We start from the raw sequence: 16,176 nt of genomic DNA, 5'->3' as shown, positions 1-16,176 counted from the left end.
CCAGGAGCAGGAGTAGCAGCAGTCAGTGGAAGGCTTAAGCCACTGCACAAAACCAAACTGGCTATCATTTAAAGTTGCTCACAAAACCTCACCTGTCCTCAGAACATCCCATATAACATCAGTCACCTGATATTATCACTGTTTTACACAGGGAAGTTGACAGAGGTGAGAACATTCAGCCAGACTTCGTAGACTGGTCTCTACGTCAGGATCTCATCCTTCACATATCATGTACCTGATTTTGAAAGATGCCGAGCACCCAACTGTAGCTGCAGACCACGGTAGATGCAAATGTATGTCCAAATATTGGGTGCCAGTATCTATGCTGGGTAATTAAAAATGGAGCCATCCAAAATTATGGATAATTTGAGGAGTGAAAAAACCCCAAACAAAACAGATGCTTAAATAATAGGGTCTCAGAGTAACTCAGTGTTTGAGGAGGGTATAAGAGACCATGAAGTTCAATCTGTGAACTCACCTGATCAGCCACTTTTCTGTAAATTGGTGTAACTGCACTGAAATTGTTAGATAAGAATTGGGCTTGTTTTACGTTTAGTGGCAGTGTCACTGCCACTGCTGCTATTACACTTCTGGCCTCCTTCTCTTCATGACAGAGGATTTCTGTTCTTCTATCTCCCTGCTCCTGGACATCTCATGACTTCAGTTCCAGCCTTATTACCACTGATCCTGCTTCTTCCCTGTGTTTGAGGTGCCAAAGTCAGACTACAGGGAGGATGCAACCTTTACAAACATGGTAGTTTAGGGTGCGGGTCAGGGATAGGAATATTGCAACCCCTCCCTCTTGGGATCAGGCAGAATGTACATACAACATCTAGGAGACTGGATCATTTTCCTGCTGGTACTGTTATGGGCTATGCTGGAAAGACACAGGCTGTTAATTCACAGAGAGAAAAAGACACATTCAACCCTGTGAATACGTAGGCATACTTCTGTAAAATGTAGATTTGGTTAAGTAACCTTCAGCATATACAGTGGAAGCTGAAAATCCACAGTCATCTTCAGGTTAGTCTAATTAACCTAATTCTGGAAGAGGGAAAGCTGTACAGGGAAGTGAAGATCACCCTTATACCAGTGTGTACCCACCTGACAACTTCTTACTTTACCTCTCACTTAACACTAGTGGAGAGCTGTGGGCTGTTGTCCTATGCAATTTAATTAATCACAGGATGCAGTCAATTAAAGGATGCCAAGCTAGCTCAATGTTGATGGTCCTGCTCATTAGCAGAGTCAGCAGAAGCTTTGGGGAGCTGCAAGGAACTATATCTGCCTGCCCTTTTTATCTTGGTGAGCACAACTCTGGCTTACTTAAAAGGCGAAAGGCTTTGGTTTGGGTTCAGCAAGTCCTTAGGCTCCTAGTTTAAGGTCATAACTTTACCAATGGAAAGTTAAAACTCTTCCTAAATTTCAGCTTGAAGGACTTGATTAGAAGAAACTGGACATTTGGTGTTTTTCAAAACGGGTCTTAACACTGTGGTGGAGTTTGAACTGGAAAAGGGGATCCAAGTGCAAAGAGCATTGAGGTTGCTCTCAGTCCTAATGCCATACTCTGGACCTTCATGGCTTTGGTCATGTTTGTGCTGCCCACAAGTCTCATGAAGTGCAAGAGCAATATTCCACACACTCCAGGGCTGTCATGTTTTGTGGTCTTTCCTCTTGTTGGAAGAATGGGAACTGAAATGGTGGTATTGTGGAAATCAGAGAGGCCAGAGTAGAGCAAAAATGGTCAGGATAAGAGAGCAGAAAAATGGGAAACAGAAAAGGTAATGGGTTTGGATAAAGGACACATGCCTGATTGTAGTTGTCATGAGGAGAGGCAAGTGGAGACATGTAAAAGGACACAGGAATGAAGGGAAGTAGGATGTAGAAGAGATGGTGCAGTTGCAAATGGTTTAGGAAGAAATGGTTCAACTCAACAGACACCAGGAGGATAAGAGCGATGTTTAGGAGAGCAGAGACATAAGGGGAATGGAGAGTGTATTTTATCTGGTTTCTACTGACAAAGTAAGATATTTGGGTAAGCCTGGTGAACTCAGTGAAATGCAGAGTCTGTTTTGAACTGTAATTCACACAGTGGATCTCACTCTGTGGCACACCTCTGTTCTGTGTTAGAGTATTCAGCCACCGGATTGCTGAAACATGAGCTCAGAGGCCACCATAAAACAACAAAGGGTCACAAATTTTGATGTTCCTGTATGCTCATCATTTGCTGCCAGCGACAGACTTTCTGGATAAATGCTTCTCCTTGAGGAAAGGACTGGAAATTCCCTGTCCATGTTATACAGTAACATGGGGCAGATGATAATTCTTAAGGGGTGAAAGGATAGGTAACCTACTGACAAGTGTAAGTCTGTGTTGGAGGAAGAAATTACTTGCCAGGTCTCCAATTCCCAAAACCGAGTGAGTACAGATGAGGTGAAGTGTAAGTGAACAGTGTTTGTTATTTTGCAAACCTCTGTAACTCCTTGCTGCTCTTATAAGAATAAAAAATATTATGGTTTAAAAAAAAAAAAACACCCAGCAAAATCCAAGTCTTAATTCGTTTTTTTTTTAGTTTCATCACATTCATGTTTGCTTTGCTTTCAAATCAGGTATGGTAGTTCCTGTACCCTCATACTCATTATGCTCCTTTCCTCTGCACCACTCTTCAATGTCATTTTCCTGGTTAAAGACTATTATTGGCATTTATTATTTATACTTATTTTATATCTAGTTTTAACCATTATTTTTTATTTTGACCCCATTCTCTTTGCATAGCCACTTTCTCCTTCCTGGGTCAGTTATTTACTTAGATGAAAAAACATTCTCTTCTTTTAAAAATTCATTTTCCAGATTGACATAACATTATATCTACAAACCTGTAAAGAAGAGTTTTCTTTGCTTATTTCTCTCCTTACCCTTCACTTTGTGGCTGTTCATCTAGGTAGCTACAGATGGATTTTTTCCTTCTTTACTTGGGGTGCAAGTTCCACAGCCACTGTGCTTCTCTCTCAGACCTTCTGGGCATCTTTCACATCCAGTTTCCTTAACATTACAGCCCATGCTAAAGAGTTTTCTTAATTCCTGGGGTTTCAATTTCTTTGGAAACAAAACCTGTGTGTACAGTAGAGGCCTATTCTTATTTAGCTTCCCACTTTATTTATATGTAAGGAAATTATGATCACACACTCCACATTTATTTTTGATGACCGCCTGCTCTATGACTTAATTGCTATTTACAACTAACAAGTCTTTTGTAGGTTCAGTGATGGTTTTATGAAGGAATTTGTCATCTGTCATGTTGAGAATTATAGGCCTAAGGCCCATGATTATCATGAGAGATTATTCTCTGGTTTATAACTCTGAAGTTAGTTTTCCCCATGGCAGCATAGTTTATAGGGATTTATCTGTTTTAATATTAGCTCTCTCCCTATATAGCCAGTTATGAACTTGAGCAGTTCACAGCTGACTCTGAGCTGCACCAGAGAAATGCCTCTTTAAACTTTCTGAGTTTCATCTGAACAACCTATAACATCATTCATGTGATGCTAATTCACAATCTTTATCTTTCTGTCTAGCAGTCCTGAACAGCAGAATATTTTAATTCCGGGGCTGACTTTTATTCTGCCATATTTCTGTTACTTGCATGATAACCAGTTTATACCTCATATTAGTTGCCCATATTTCTTCCTTATCGATATTTGTAAGGTCATCACAAAGACAATGGAACCAATGTTTTCTCAATAGTAGCAGGAGATATAACAAAGGGAACTGGCAACAAGCTGAATCTTGGCAGGTTCAAGCTGAACTTCAGGAACAACTTTTTTACCAGAAGGGAAATGCAGCACTGGATCAGGTACGCAGAAAGATGGCAACATCTCCACTCAGGAAGGGTTTCCAGACTTGGTTGGACAAAATCACAGTGACCTGACTGAGCCACAGGTTGGATCAGAGACCTCTGGAGATCTCCTCCCACCATCACGTCTCTGAGATTCCCTGTAGTACACAGGCATTCCCAGCCTCACCTGCTTCTCTTAGCTGAACTTTGGCTACCAGTATTGTATGCCGTCTCTCTCATCACAAGTGGTATATTCTTTCCCTTGTTTTCTAGGTCCTGCCCATCAATACCTCCTTATCTGTCATCACATAGTTATTTAGCTGGTTTTCATCTCCCTGCATAGAAAAGCAGATACACAGCCTTCTTCCAGCACTTGCAGCATCCTTGAATGCGATACCTACATGGTAATTTACTAGCAAGCTTGGTAAATTGCACAACTGCTTACCAGAGCTATTCCTTTCAGGCAGGCTAATCCAGTGTGCAATGGATTGCAGCTTTGGAGAATGGAAGGGTCCCAGCTTTAGCAGACACCTGGAGGGATTTGATTACAGAGAACAGTCAAGAGTGGATTACTGCTCTGCAAAACAAAGTCTATCACAACTGCTGCTCTTGAGCCTCTTTGCAGGCAGTGACCCAAAACCTGTTTCACAGCCACAGCACAGGCTGCAGACCTACTCAGCTCCTCTGAATAAACAGCTAATGGGAAAATCTGCTGATACTCCAGAATAAAGCTGCAATGAGTTTTTTAATAGAAATTTCACTGCTAGAAGTTTACAAGATGGAAAAGATCTGCAGTTCTGTAGTTGTGAAAAAGACAGACATAGTTAAATGCTTTTCCTACCTAATAGAGAATTTAAAGGTAACACTTAGAAATATTGTATATAACCAACAGGGAGGGAAAAAAGGCAGAAGGAAGGTGTGGATGGAAGAAGGCATATGGCACACAATAAAAGTGAGAATTTATGAAGCATACAAGGTGATAAGGAGAGTGTAAAATAATCTGGAAAAATTGGATTGCTGCAAGTGCTAATGGGACTTGGAAGGAGTTCTTTCAAAATACATTGAAGACCAAGAAATGCCAGTAATGGCCTAGGCTCTTACTGGGTGCATATAGGAAACCATATAGGATTGAGAAGATTTTTGATGTAGGCTTTTTGATACAAAGAAGATAGTTGTTTGTATACAAAAAGAAATGGAATTGTCCATTCATACTACATGAGGATGGTAAACAACTTCCTAATCTATTTGCAAACTAAGGAAAATTTTAACAGCATCTATTAAGTGTAAGTATTTTCAGATCAGTAGCCAAGAACATTTGCATCTCAGAATCATGAAGGATTTGGCTGAGAAGGCACCTGGCCTAATGGAGTTAAGTTTTTAAAAATCCTGGCATATAGAGAAATCCCAAGATCTCAGAAGGGTGTGCTGTGCCAGCGTTCACAGAGATGATACCAATGATTGTTAGGTGGTTCCATAGTAATAATTACAGTTAAGAGAGTGTGAAGTTACTATGAGTTAACTAACAAGGGCTTCAACAATGAAAATGACAATAATTTAGCATGTTTAAGAAAACAAAAGTCTTTGACAAAATGAAACATTTGGTTGATAAAAGCACTGGTGCAGATTTAACAAACCAAGAAGATTCTGAAGAAAAATAATAGTGTATGTATACATCATCATTTGCATTGCATGAAGTAATTCCTAACAGACAAATGGCAGAAATTCATGGTCCAAAAAGAAGGAGTAATCCCTGCTGGAAGGGTGTGTCTCTGTGCAAGAACTGTGCTGGTTAATATTGACATCAGGAGATACAACTTGTCAAAACCAGTGTTGATCAGATTTGCAAATGGCAGGATCGTTTCAGGATTCATCATTCAGCAGGATCTGCTGAAGCAGAGGGAGTCCTTCAGATCAACACAAGTCCCCTGGCCAGCTAAACACACTCAAACAAGATAAGGTGCCCTTCAGGTACTAGACCACCACACTGTTGATCCACAAATCCCTATCAATTGCCTGGCCTGTGGGAACACATAGAAGTGACAATGGGCAGAACGTAACTGCTGGTGGAAGCCGTTTTTGCTTGTATCATTTCATCTTTATGGAAAGGGAGCTCCAAGGGATGCTAGGTGTCAATGCTGTCAGGAACTTCATTGGTGACACTGGAGAAGTCGCTGTCACCCATGACTGCCAATGCCGAATTGGAAGCCCAGCAAAGCCTGAAGCTGCGACGCCTCTTGGCAGTCCAGGCACCCACATGCTTTTTAATTATGTTGAAAACTTGGAAGTGGTCCGGAGCAAAATGACAGGACCGACTGGGAAGGTCAGAAAGCACTTTACAGTGGGCACTGAACCATTATCTCTCAATCACACCACAGAAAATACAGACTACTGGTGGGAGCACCAAAGTACTGGTGCACTAACCTGCAGGGAAAGGCACAGCGAGAATCAGCAGCTGCAGGTTATATTTAGGCATGTTCAGGGTAAAATAAGACATAATATACTCAACAGTGAGGAAAGAAAATTAATGGAGAGATGAAAGATGAAAGAAATGCATTAAGAGTGGCCCTATTCCTCGCAAGGAGAAATATACGATGGCACTTGATTTGATTAGCTGCTCTATGATGCTCCCCACTGGAACTGCTATGAAGAATTCATTATTATTGTGTCCCTGAAGGTCTCAAGCTTAATTTAAACCACAAAACCAAGTAAAGCATATACCCTAAAGCAGAAAAAGTAATACTGATAAACAAAGTGACCTTGAGTTATAACATTCCTTACATTTTACATATAAAACACTTATTACAGAAAATGTCACTAAGACACTAAAAGTTCATCAAAGATACACTCGATTGCATTAGAAAGACATGGATAAATAATATGTTCTGCATCTCTGGGAGACAGCCATGCTGCCTTCCAAGGTCAAATATGCTGTGGCCAAGTGCCATGTGGCAACACTGCCTGGCCATGAGAATTGAGAAGCAGGAATCTGGTCATCATCTGATTAGCTGCTAGGCAGATGAACCCATTATAACGTACACTCTGTCAGTAGAAATAAGTATTAAAGTAGGTGTCCTAAACAAGTTCTGTAGGAGAATTATTACACAGAAGACATTAAATTTGTTACGGATTTTGTCACCCTGCAAAACATAAGATTAAGTTCTTTGCACTTCAGTCAACACACGATTACTCAGGGGCTGTGGCTGCATTGTATCGTGAATATGGACAAGCCAAAACTTCTAATGCAGTACTGAAGGAGCAGTCATTTTGCAATTTAAGCTAGCTAAATAGATTCATCAGTCTAACCACAGTGGTTTAAGTGCACTTTATGAACATAGATGAAGCTCAGCTGGTACTTGCCTCAGAGAGAACATGCATTAACTAGAAGTAAAGCATTTGAATCGTGTTAGCTTCAACCTCACATTGTATCATGATCGCACATTCTGCAGCACTTCCAAAGCAACCGTGGACAGTGCTTCCCTAACACATCCCAGACACCTTGTTCAGTCAAAGCCCTTTTCTGGAACATGACAGGCACATTACATTAGAGGCCAGACTCGACCCTGGAGGTCAGTGTGCAGAGCTTCTCCGGCTATGCAGCTGCAACCTACATGCCATAGGAATTCAGTGTAAGTGTCCCTGTTGCAAGGCACCACAGTAAGGACAGGCTTAGTAAGGGCTGCCTTTTAAACTGTAGAGATGTCAGCCTTGAAGCATTTGAGAACGACATCTCTGCACACATCAGTTCTGAGAGCTGTGCTCACCCTTACGTGCAATTGCCAAGTTCATCACAGAATCAGACTGGGAAGAGCCCTTCTTTTGTGCCAGAAGAGTTTCAATGATACAGCTCCCTACAGCAGGTAAAGCTGTCCTTTATAAAGCTTCATTAGGCCAAGAAGCCTCAAATTCCACCTGTCACCCTCAGCCTTTTGAAGATTCATAATGAAGTACCTAATGCACAGGAATCATTCAGAGCTAAAACCCCTCCCCCATACTCCACCAGGCAGTGACAGACAGTAAATCATTCAAGCCCAGCATGCAGCAGGAAACAGATATCCACACTGACCATAGACATGATACCAAACTTTCCCACAACTCTCCCATCTTGGTCAGTGAACTGCAAGGAATCTCTGCCAACTGCTTGGTAGGGATGGGCCAGGACAAAGCACCAGGGCCAGCATTTATGCTCTCTGACTGTACACTTCTTCCAGATCAGAAGCTTGAAGCAGCAAGCTCATTTGCAAGAGCTTGGCATCACAGTCCTTGGTTGGATCAGCACAGTGAGCAGCAAGAGGTTCACACATATACAACAGCAAGATGACTCCCACATGGCTGCAGCTTCTTAAAAGCCCATGGGCATCAGGTAGTTCCTCTCAATAGCTGGATACCTCTTTTCTCAGAGAAGGTCATCACAGCTACAGAACGCTGCTTCTCCTCTCCAGCACTGCCAGCAGGAACATTGCCTCAGGGCTTCTCTCTGTAAACAGAGTATGGAATGCTGACCAAAGAGATGTCTTCACTAGTGCTGCACATTTGCTTTTCATAGTAGCAGCAATCTGCATTTATCACCTTCTCTGACCACCTGTCCTTCATCTGGACTTCACTGACATGAGCAATGATAAGCTACAAGGGGTACTGAAGCTCCTGTAACATTCTGCACTCTCTCCCTCTCAAAAAACCCCAAACCAACCCAAACAAAAGAAAAACAATGAAACAATCAAAGACAGAAAGGAGAAAGAGGAAAAGGGGAAAGCAAAAAGGGAAAAGGACTGAGCTGTTCTTTTCTCCAAGCCTCCAGCTCTGTTACAACCACCCCCTACCTTGTGTCCCAGACAAAAGCAGGGGACACATGCTTCCCTCCAGAGCCTGATGTGTCACACCAAGTTAGTCCAGCTCCTACTCACTGCCAAAACATGCTCCTCCTCACAGCTCAGCAGACTCCCAGGTCACCCTCCTCTTGAGCTTTAAAACATGGCATCACATTTACCACTTTCCGCTTTTGGCAAGCCTGGGTTACATGCTGCTTGGAGAAGCTCAGCTATTTTATTCCAGAGTTCCTTTAAGACTCTTGGACAAATGCCATTGCCCCCAGCAAGTTGTTACTGTTTGCTTTGTCAGTGTGTTGAACCTTTTCCACCACTGCTTCAGTTTCAGACATGTTCATTGGTGAACCCCACCCTGCTGAAGAATGGGTCCTGCCACGTTGATCTCTTCACTCTACACTTAACACAGATGCAGGGATTTCTGCAATGGCCTTATCTCCCTTGTGGCCTCCTCTCATATCCTGGTCATCCATCTGCCCCTCAGAACATCTGGCAGGTTCCTGATACATGTCAAGGAAGATCTAATGTTAGTTTGATTCCTTTTGCTAGTTGTTCCTTGAAGCTCTGCTTGACCTGACTGTCTTTCTACATGTGAGATGCTGAAGTTTGCATACTTCTCTGCTCTTCCCATAGTAGCCAACTTCAGCTTTTTTTGATAGATGCTTTCTTCTGACTTCCTTTACTCCACTGAGCAATGCTTTCTGTTCCCCACATGAAAGGTGTTCATCCCATTTTTCATGAGCATGCCTGGTTAGTAAGGATGGCAAAGGGTGACAGTAAGTGAATTCAGCTGATGAAAATGAAAATTATAAGGGGTGACACTTTTGGACAGACAGAAGAAAACAGTTGTAGTTGGTGCTGGTATAGGCCATCAGTGCAGGGCAACAGGTCAAAACTACAAAGGCTGCCAAAGCTGAATGAGAAGAAGAGAAGGCTGTTTCCAGAAGGCCGGAAATCAAGAGGTAGAGGGCAGGAACAGTGAAGACATCAAGTGAGAAAGCAGGATTATGACCCTGATCCCTAGATGTCACATTGAGAGGGCGTGTGAGAAGCAAGAGGGATCAGCAACATTGCCCCACCAGGTACATTTGATGTGCTGATGTAGCGTTACAACAAGAGGTAGCAGAAGGGATTAAGGGTGATAGTGGAAAGCAGTTGCACAGGATTGTATGGGATGATAACACTGACATGTGGTGAGTCAAAGCAATGACTGTCAGTGAAGCAGGGCAGCACAGGACAATGCTGATGGAAAACCATGAAGAGGTCCAAATCCTTCAACCCAACCAAATAGGTTGGGCCAATGATAATAACGTGCGGCAAAGGAAGGGAAACTTACTACAAAGGCAGGAAAGGCAGCATGTCATTGTTTTAAGAGATTGTGGAATAACTTCAGCCTCCTGTGCTGCAAGCTGTCTGCCATGAGTCATCTTCTGGGAGACATATAACTTGGCAGCACGTATTTCAGTGTCACTAGGCAATGTGGGCCCTCCCACCATAACCAGGTGCAGTTCATGGGAAAGGAGGGCACAGTTTTCTTCTCTTTCTGAGTTCATTTGCCTCTGTTCTTTCCATTCAGCTCCCTCTCCTTCCCCTGTTTCAATAGTATTTTTTACCATTTTCTTTTCCCCTTTTTCCGCTTCTGAAGTCATGGGTTTGCTTAGTACTGATTTCTTTATGAATTGCTGGTTTTCTCTGTTATACTTGTGTATATACCTGAATCATTCTCACAGGCACACCCCACACACACACCCCCCCCCCCCCCATGAAATACCATCAGCATTTTATTAAGTCCTTAGCATGAAAGAGCAATTTTCCTCATCTGATAAATATGCACAGACTCATACCAGGAGGTATGCTGCAAATACTTTGAGATCCTTTATTTGCAGAGGATTTGGAAGGCAAATAGCCCTACACTCTGTGAAGTGGGCCATTTTTCAAACTACAGGGGAATATTCGTTCTTAAACCACTGCCCAGCAACGTCTCGTGTCTTACTTGAGGAGAATCCCTTTCTCACCCAAAAATTTGCCCAGGTGTATAAACTTCTTGATATAGGCAATGTATCTGAAACAGCTGAACAGTCCTGAGACAGAATGAAAAGAAGAGGTGACAGAATAGGATTGTGACTATAATGAAGAAATCCCACTCTTCTCAGTATCACCAGGAGTGGCCACATGGCTTGACTAAGATTCATGTTTTGTTGGCCAACCTCGAAGGGAAGGGAATGGGATATTAATCCAGATATTCTAGGGCCTTTATTTACAGGGGATAAACCTCAGATTACTTCATTATAAAAGACAAGACAACGCCAAAGGGTATCCTACCACCTAATCCTTAACTTGAATTTATCAAAATTGAAAAAAAAATTAGGTTCTTTGCCTCATGGACCATTCCAGAGCTTCATATCACTGCTAGCCTGAGATCTTGAGAGAGAAAACATGAAATCTCTCAAGCAGAAGAATTAATTGAACACGTTTGAACAATTAAAAAGGAGATGGGAAAGGTGGTGATGCCTTCTGCTCTGCCTTTTCAGAAGGGTGTGGTGGGAAGTGTTCCCTCAAGCCATTTGGCGATGAAATCTGGCCTTACCCATAAGAGAAATGGGATTTACAGGCTAATTCCTCTTCTTAAGGGCTTAATTCCCTATGGATCCCCTTTTTTGGCATAACTTTTGGTTTATATTCCAGAGAAGGAGACATCACCATCACCAGAGCAAAGCCAGGCAGCAGAAGCAACATGAAACCACCAAGGCAGGAGTGACTGAGGGGTGCACCTGGAGAATTACCTGAGGCAGTATCAAAAACAGAGGTAAACATAAACTAGTTGTCCCAACATCAGCTCTAGCAAAGCTCCAGGCAGGCAGCAACAGGCGTGTGTGTCTATCAAGCAAATGCTTGCTGCACTGTGCTAGGCTCAGAGAGTGACCAGACCCAACCCTGCAGGTGTCGGTATCAAAACTGGTCTGAGGTAGCTGCATCTGCCTCCAGTTCCTAACAACAGGCAGGAGAGATGAGGAAAGGGGTGGGGACACAGGGGAGTCATGTGTTTGTGATAATAGTTATATTGTTAGGGCTGGAACGAGGAAATGACAGATTTCAGCTGGAGAGAATAGGGCAGGTGGGGGGAACCTCAAGGAGGCTTCATCTTGACCACTCTGCTTAGTAATTGCTCCAGAAATCAATCCTATAGTGTTGCTTGCTGCTGTTTCAGCCTGGACTGCACACCTAGCTTCCAGATGGGCATTGGACTTGGCTTAGTTATGCCAGTGAGTAGGAATTTTCATCTAGCTATTTCTAAAGCCCATCCTATTGCAATAGGACTGAACTGAGATTGGTATCTGAGGAGTGGTCAATCCTACATGGCTCTGGCTGAGTGATCCTAGATGAGACCCTGAATTTAGGGACTGTGCAGCAGAAGTAGAGCTTGAAGGCCTATTTTCAGTGATTTTCTCATGGAGGGTGGGTCACTAGCAGCAAAGATGGCAGCTGACTCAGACACAAAGTAATATGGCTAATGTACCATGGGGTCTGGTCACTGGGCTGCAAAATCCCTCGTCCTGCAATGCAGACAACAGATGGGAGTCACTTCATTTTTCAGGAGCTCGTTCAGATATTCCAGCAGAGGCAGAGGATGAGTAGCCACTACCCAGGCTCTCCTCTGGGCTTCATAATGCATTGCAGTATGCAAACAGCAACAAAAGAGGATCCATCTAGGTCTTCTGGGGTCTGCTCATGTTGACTTCATTCTCCTAGGAAGAGAGGCTGGATTCCCTCCACACAGTTCCCAACAGGATTTGCTCAGTCATACAATACCATTTTCGTGAGCTGTACCCCATAGGCTCCCACTTTTCATGCTGAAAGACAGGGATAACACACACTGTTTCATTTTTACCCTAGGATTCCCTTTTGTGCCACCAGAACAGTTCTCTGCACCCACTCTGCTCCTACAAGGTAAAAAAATAATAATGCACTGAAAGGCAGCCTCCTTGGGACACAAAGGAGTGGGAATGCATACATGGACATACCCTTGCTGCTGTAGTATCACTGCTTGTCTGGGACAGACACCACTGCTGCCTGGCAAGTTAAATCAGCAGCAAGGGAGAAAGCATTCAAAAGCCCATTGGGTCGGTTTGCAAATCCCTGACGGCTTTTTAATAATGATCCTCTTTAGGGAACACCACCTCTGCCTCAAAGAAGTCCATGAATCCTGGGTAAAAAATATCACAAAGTGTAGCCTCACATCTGCCCGTCTTTGTCAGATACTAGGTAGTACTTCTTTGGCCAAGTACTTCAGTTAAACTTACAGCACCATCCACACTGCTATTCCTTGACTGTCTACTGTCTGGGTTGCTAGTTTTAATGCAGAAAAATATAATCAGATGTACAGCTGACTAGTTGTAGCTAATCCAGAAATAATCACTGGCTTCGATCTTGCAAACAGGAAATTACATATATGGATATACAAAAGAATTAAACTGATTGGAGGTCTTTCAAGTAGTTTAAAAACATGTATCATTTGCTACACTTGGAATCTAGACCAGATGGGAAGAGACTTCTCTTTTTTCCCAACACAGTAAAGGTGTGTTGAAAAAAGGTTGTTCCATTTTAAAATGTTGTGTGCACACAATGTGTGATCATTATCACATTCCTACCTGGGCAGATAATAGATAGAGCTGGTAAGGAAACATTTCCAATTTGATGCCATAAAAAATGATTCATGTTTACTCAAAGGTTGTTCAGTAGCAATAAAAAGCAATCATGCATTCAGTTTGTGAAGATACAATATACAGAAGCACTGCCCAGAACAACAGGGTGCTTCCCATTTCAAAAGAGAAGGACCTAGTGACAAGCATCTGAGAGAAAAAGATCTTTTCAGTATAAAGCTCCTTGGACTTAAAATGTTGTCAGAGATGAAGCAAATACTACAAATCAAAACTTCCAGCAAGGATTTGCATGGAAGTTATTTCCTTCTAATGCAAGACTTGGGATTTCAGAAGACCATTTATCCCATAATTGCTGAGCCTGATTGGGGGTGGGGGAAACTACCATCAGTGTCAAAAACCAGTGCCATCTGGTGTGACTCACCCTGATAGGTCAATACATCAAATAATATCGAGAAGCTTGTGGATGAGCAAAATGCTCAAAAGACTCTTGTGGTGAGGGACATTTGAGACAGGGGTGCCTCTAATCACTCGAATTAACAACAAGAGTCTTCTGCAACCTACACTAATAATTCCATGTCACTATCTTCTGTTACACTGAAGTGTGTCTGAGGAAAATGGTACCATTTATGACTGTCAGGCTTGGTCATAAGATGGTCACTTGAATGATCTAGTTCATTTATGCATTAGAGAAAAACAGTAGAATAAAAAGGGAAGATGTAAGTAATAAAAAATCCCGGAAGAGTTATCAAATTCTGATGCTGCAAATGGAGATTGAGACTGGCACCTGAGAAGGCAACAGATTTGTTGTTTGCATTGTTTATAGTATTTGGGGAATCAAGCGGTAATTGTGGTTGTGAGCTGGCAATCAATCTGCAGCACATCTCTGTGACCAGGGGAACGTAAGGATATTTACAAAACCATGGCCAAAGAACAATATTCCCATGACTGAAGCAACTGGAAGTCACCTCAGGGCTGATATGTGCTCTGAGGTATGCCACAACAGTAGATAATGTATGGCAGCCTGAGCAGCAAAGCGGCATGAGAAAGAGGGAAAAGGGGAATTGCTTAGATGAGGGCTGACACAGCAGCTGGAAATCGTGAAAATGCCAGCAAGATGTTTGTTTAATTATTTCCAGAGAAGCTGCAGCTGCCTCATCCCTGACAGTGTTCAAGGCCAGGTTGCGATGGGGCTTGGAGCAACCTGGACTAGTGGAAGGTGTCCCTGCCCATGGCTTGGGGTTGGAACTAAATGGTCTTTAAGGTCTCTCCCAACTCAAACTGTTCCATGATTCTGTGATTTTGCAACTCACCTTTGATGAAAGTTCAAAATAAATCACTTGAGACACAATTAAGTTTAGAACTGCAGAGGAAGCCATGCTTTTGCTTTGTGTTGCTTTTTGTCACAGGACAGAGCTAGAGGAAAGTTCTAAGTTGTGGCTGTAGGTTTGTAACAGGCATCTGTCACAAGGCTGTTCCTGGCACACTGTCAATTAACTGCCAGCCTCAAAAGTGTACTGCTTGCCATTTTCAAGCATGGTATTTTGCAATATTAAGAGGTAAAAGCGGCTGTGTATTTTGAGTCACTAACCAAACCATTGCTTGCTCCAATAAGGATCAAAATTCAGTGGCAGGTGACTGGTCTGGAGCAGGTATTCATAAAGGAAAGAAAGAAGTGAAAACCTCAGAGAGAGCTAGTTTGAGAGAAAACCATTTGGAGAAAGGCCTGGGAAAGAAGTTACAGTGTTCTAATGGCAGGGGGGTGTTTGGGACTTCTGGTCACTTTTGGCTTTGGGTATTCATTTCCATGGTCTGAGGAAACACTGCAAGGCTTTGGATAATACCGGAGGCCTTGATTTTTCAGGCACAGTGAAACAAGCTTCCACTCATGGCTGGACCGGGTAGTTCTGGTCAGGAAACGATTCTTTAGTCAATGAATCAGCAAGGGCTATGCTACTTCATGCGGATCACTGTGCCGCCACCAGCCTTCTCTGCCCAGGCCCATTCCTCTTTGCAGATCTCACCTCAAACTCTCCATTGCCCTCAGCTTTGCCCTGGGAAAGCACAACTGGCGATTAAAGCCACGCAGGAGCCCTCACCCTGCCTCCCCAACAGGGTGCCCCGTCCGCCCGGCGCTGCCTTCGGGACGAGCACTCCCAGCTTGCTTTTTGCATCACTTCGGCTCGCTGAGACGCCGCGTCTCCGCTGGCTGGGGGTGGGAGGAGGATGAGGAAGAGGGACCGGCTGTTCCGCACCACACCTGGCAGGGGCAGGCTCCCCTCGGGGGCACCGGGTACCCCGCCGGGAGCGCCGCGGCCGCGCCTTGACCACCCCAGGCACTCCCGGCGCCGCCAAGGTCACCGCCCCGGTGCGTCCCCAGTGCCTCGGCCACGAACACTTGAGAGTTTAAAGACGCTTTTCTTCCTCGGGAGCGGCGCCCGGGGGGAAGGGGCAGAGGAGGGAGGGAGGGAGGAAGGGAAGAGAGAAGGGGCGGGCGGGGAGAGGCTGGCAGGGCAGGAGCCGGGCGGGGTGCTGGCTCCAACTGGAAAGGAACCGGTCCCAGCCCAGCCGGGGAGGCTGCGGGAGAGCCGGCAGCGCTCGGGGAGAGCACACCCGCCCCGGACCGGCCCGAGCAGCCGCCGGCGGCCATGGGCGTCAGTCCTGGGGGGCCGGGCAGGGGTCGTGGCTGAGGGAGGGCAGCGGGAGGGACGCGGGGTGCTCGATGTGGGAGGATCTGCCCCTGTCACCTGAGGGAGAGGAGGGCTTGTGGGGAGGGATAGGAGCGGATGCATGGAGGGCTGGGGACCTGCAGCCTGGGATGGGGTCGGGAAGGAGAGGATGAAGACACCGAGGTTTTGGGAAA

At 44.2% G+C, this 16,176-nt stretch overlaps 1 protein-coding gene across 2 annotated transcripts in view; it reads right to left on the bottom strand.

Annotated features, from left to right (window-relative positions):
* Positions 1-16,176, bottom strand: part of VAMP1 (vesicle associated membrane protein 1) — a 49,495-nt gene that overhangs the window by 15,424 nt on the left and 17,895 nt on the right. Inside the window, exon 4 of one of the 2 annotated variants that reach the window (XM_080613712.1) lies at positions 12,374-12,506. The exons of the other annotated variant lie outside the window; for it this stretch is intronic. Coding sequence (XP_080469838.1) covers positions 12,502-12,506 — 5 coding nt within the window. The 3' untranslated portion in view covers positions 12,374-12,501. Of the gene's footprint in view, positions 1-12,373; positions 12,507-16,176 lie in introns of those variants that run through there. 2 annotated transcript variants of the gene reach the window in all.

Source organism: Psittacula echo (assembly GCF_963264785.1).
Source record: "Psittacula echo genome assembly, chromosome: 3".
NCBI classification, from domain to species: Eukaryota; Metazoa; Chordata; class Aves; order Psittaciformes; family Psittacidae; genus Psittacula; species Psittacula echo.
This window is presented reverse-complemented; position numbering and strand designations above follow the sequence as displayed.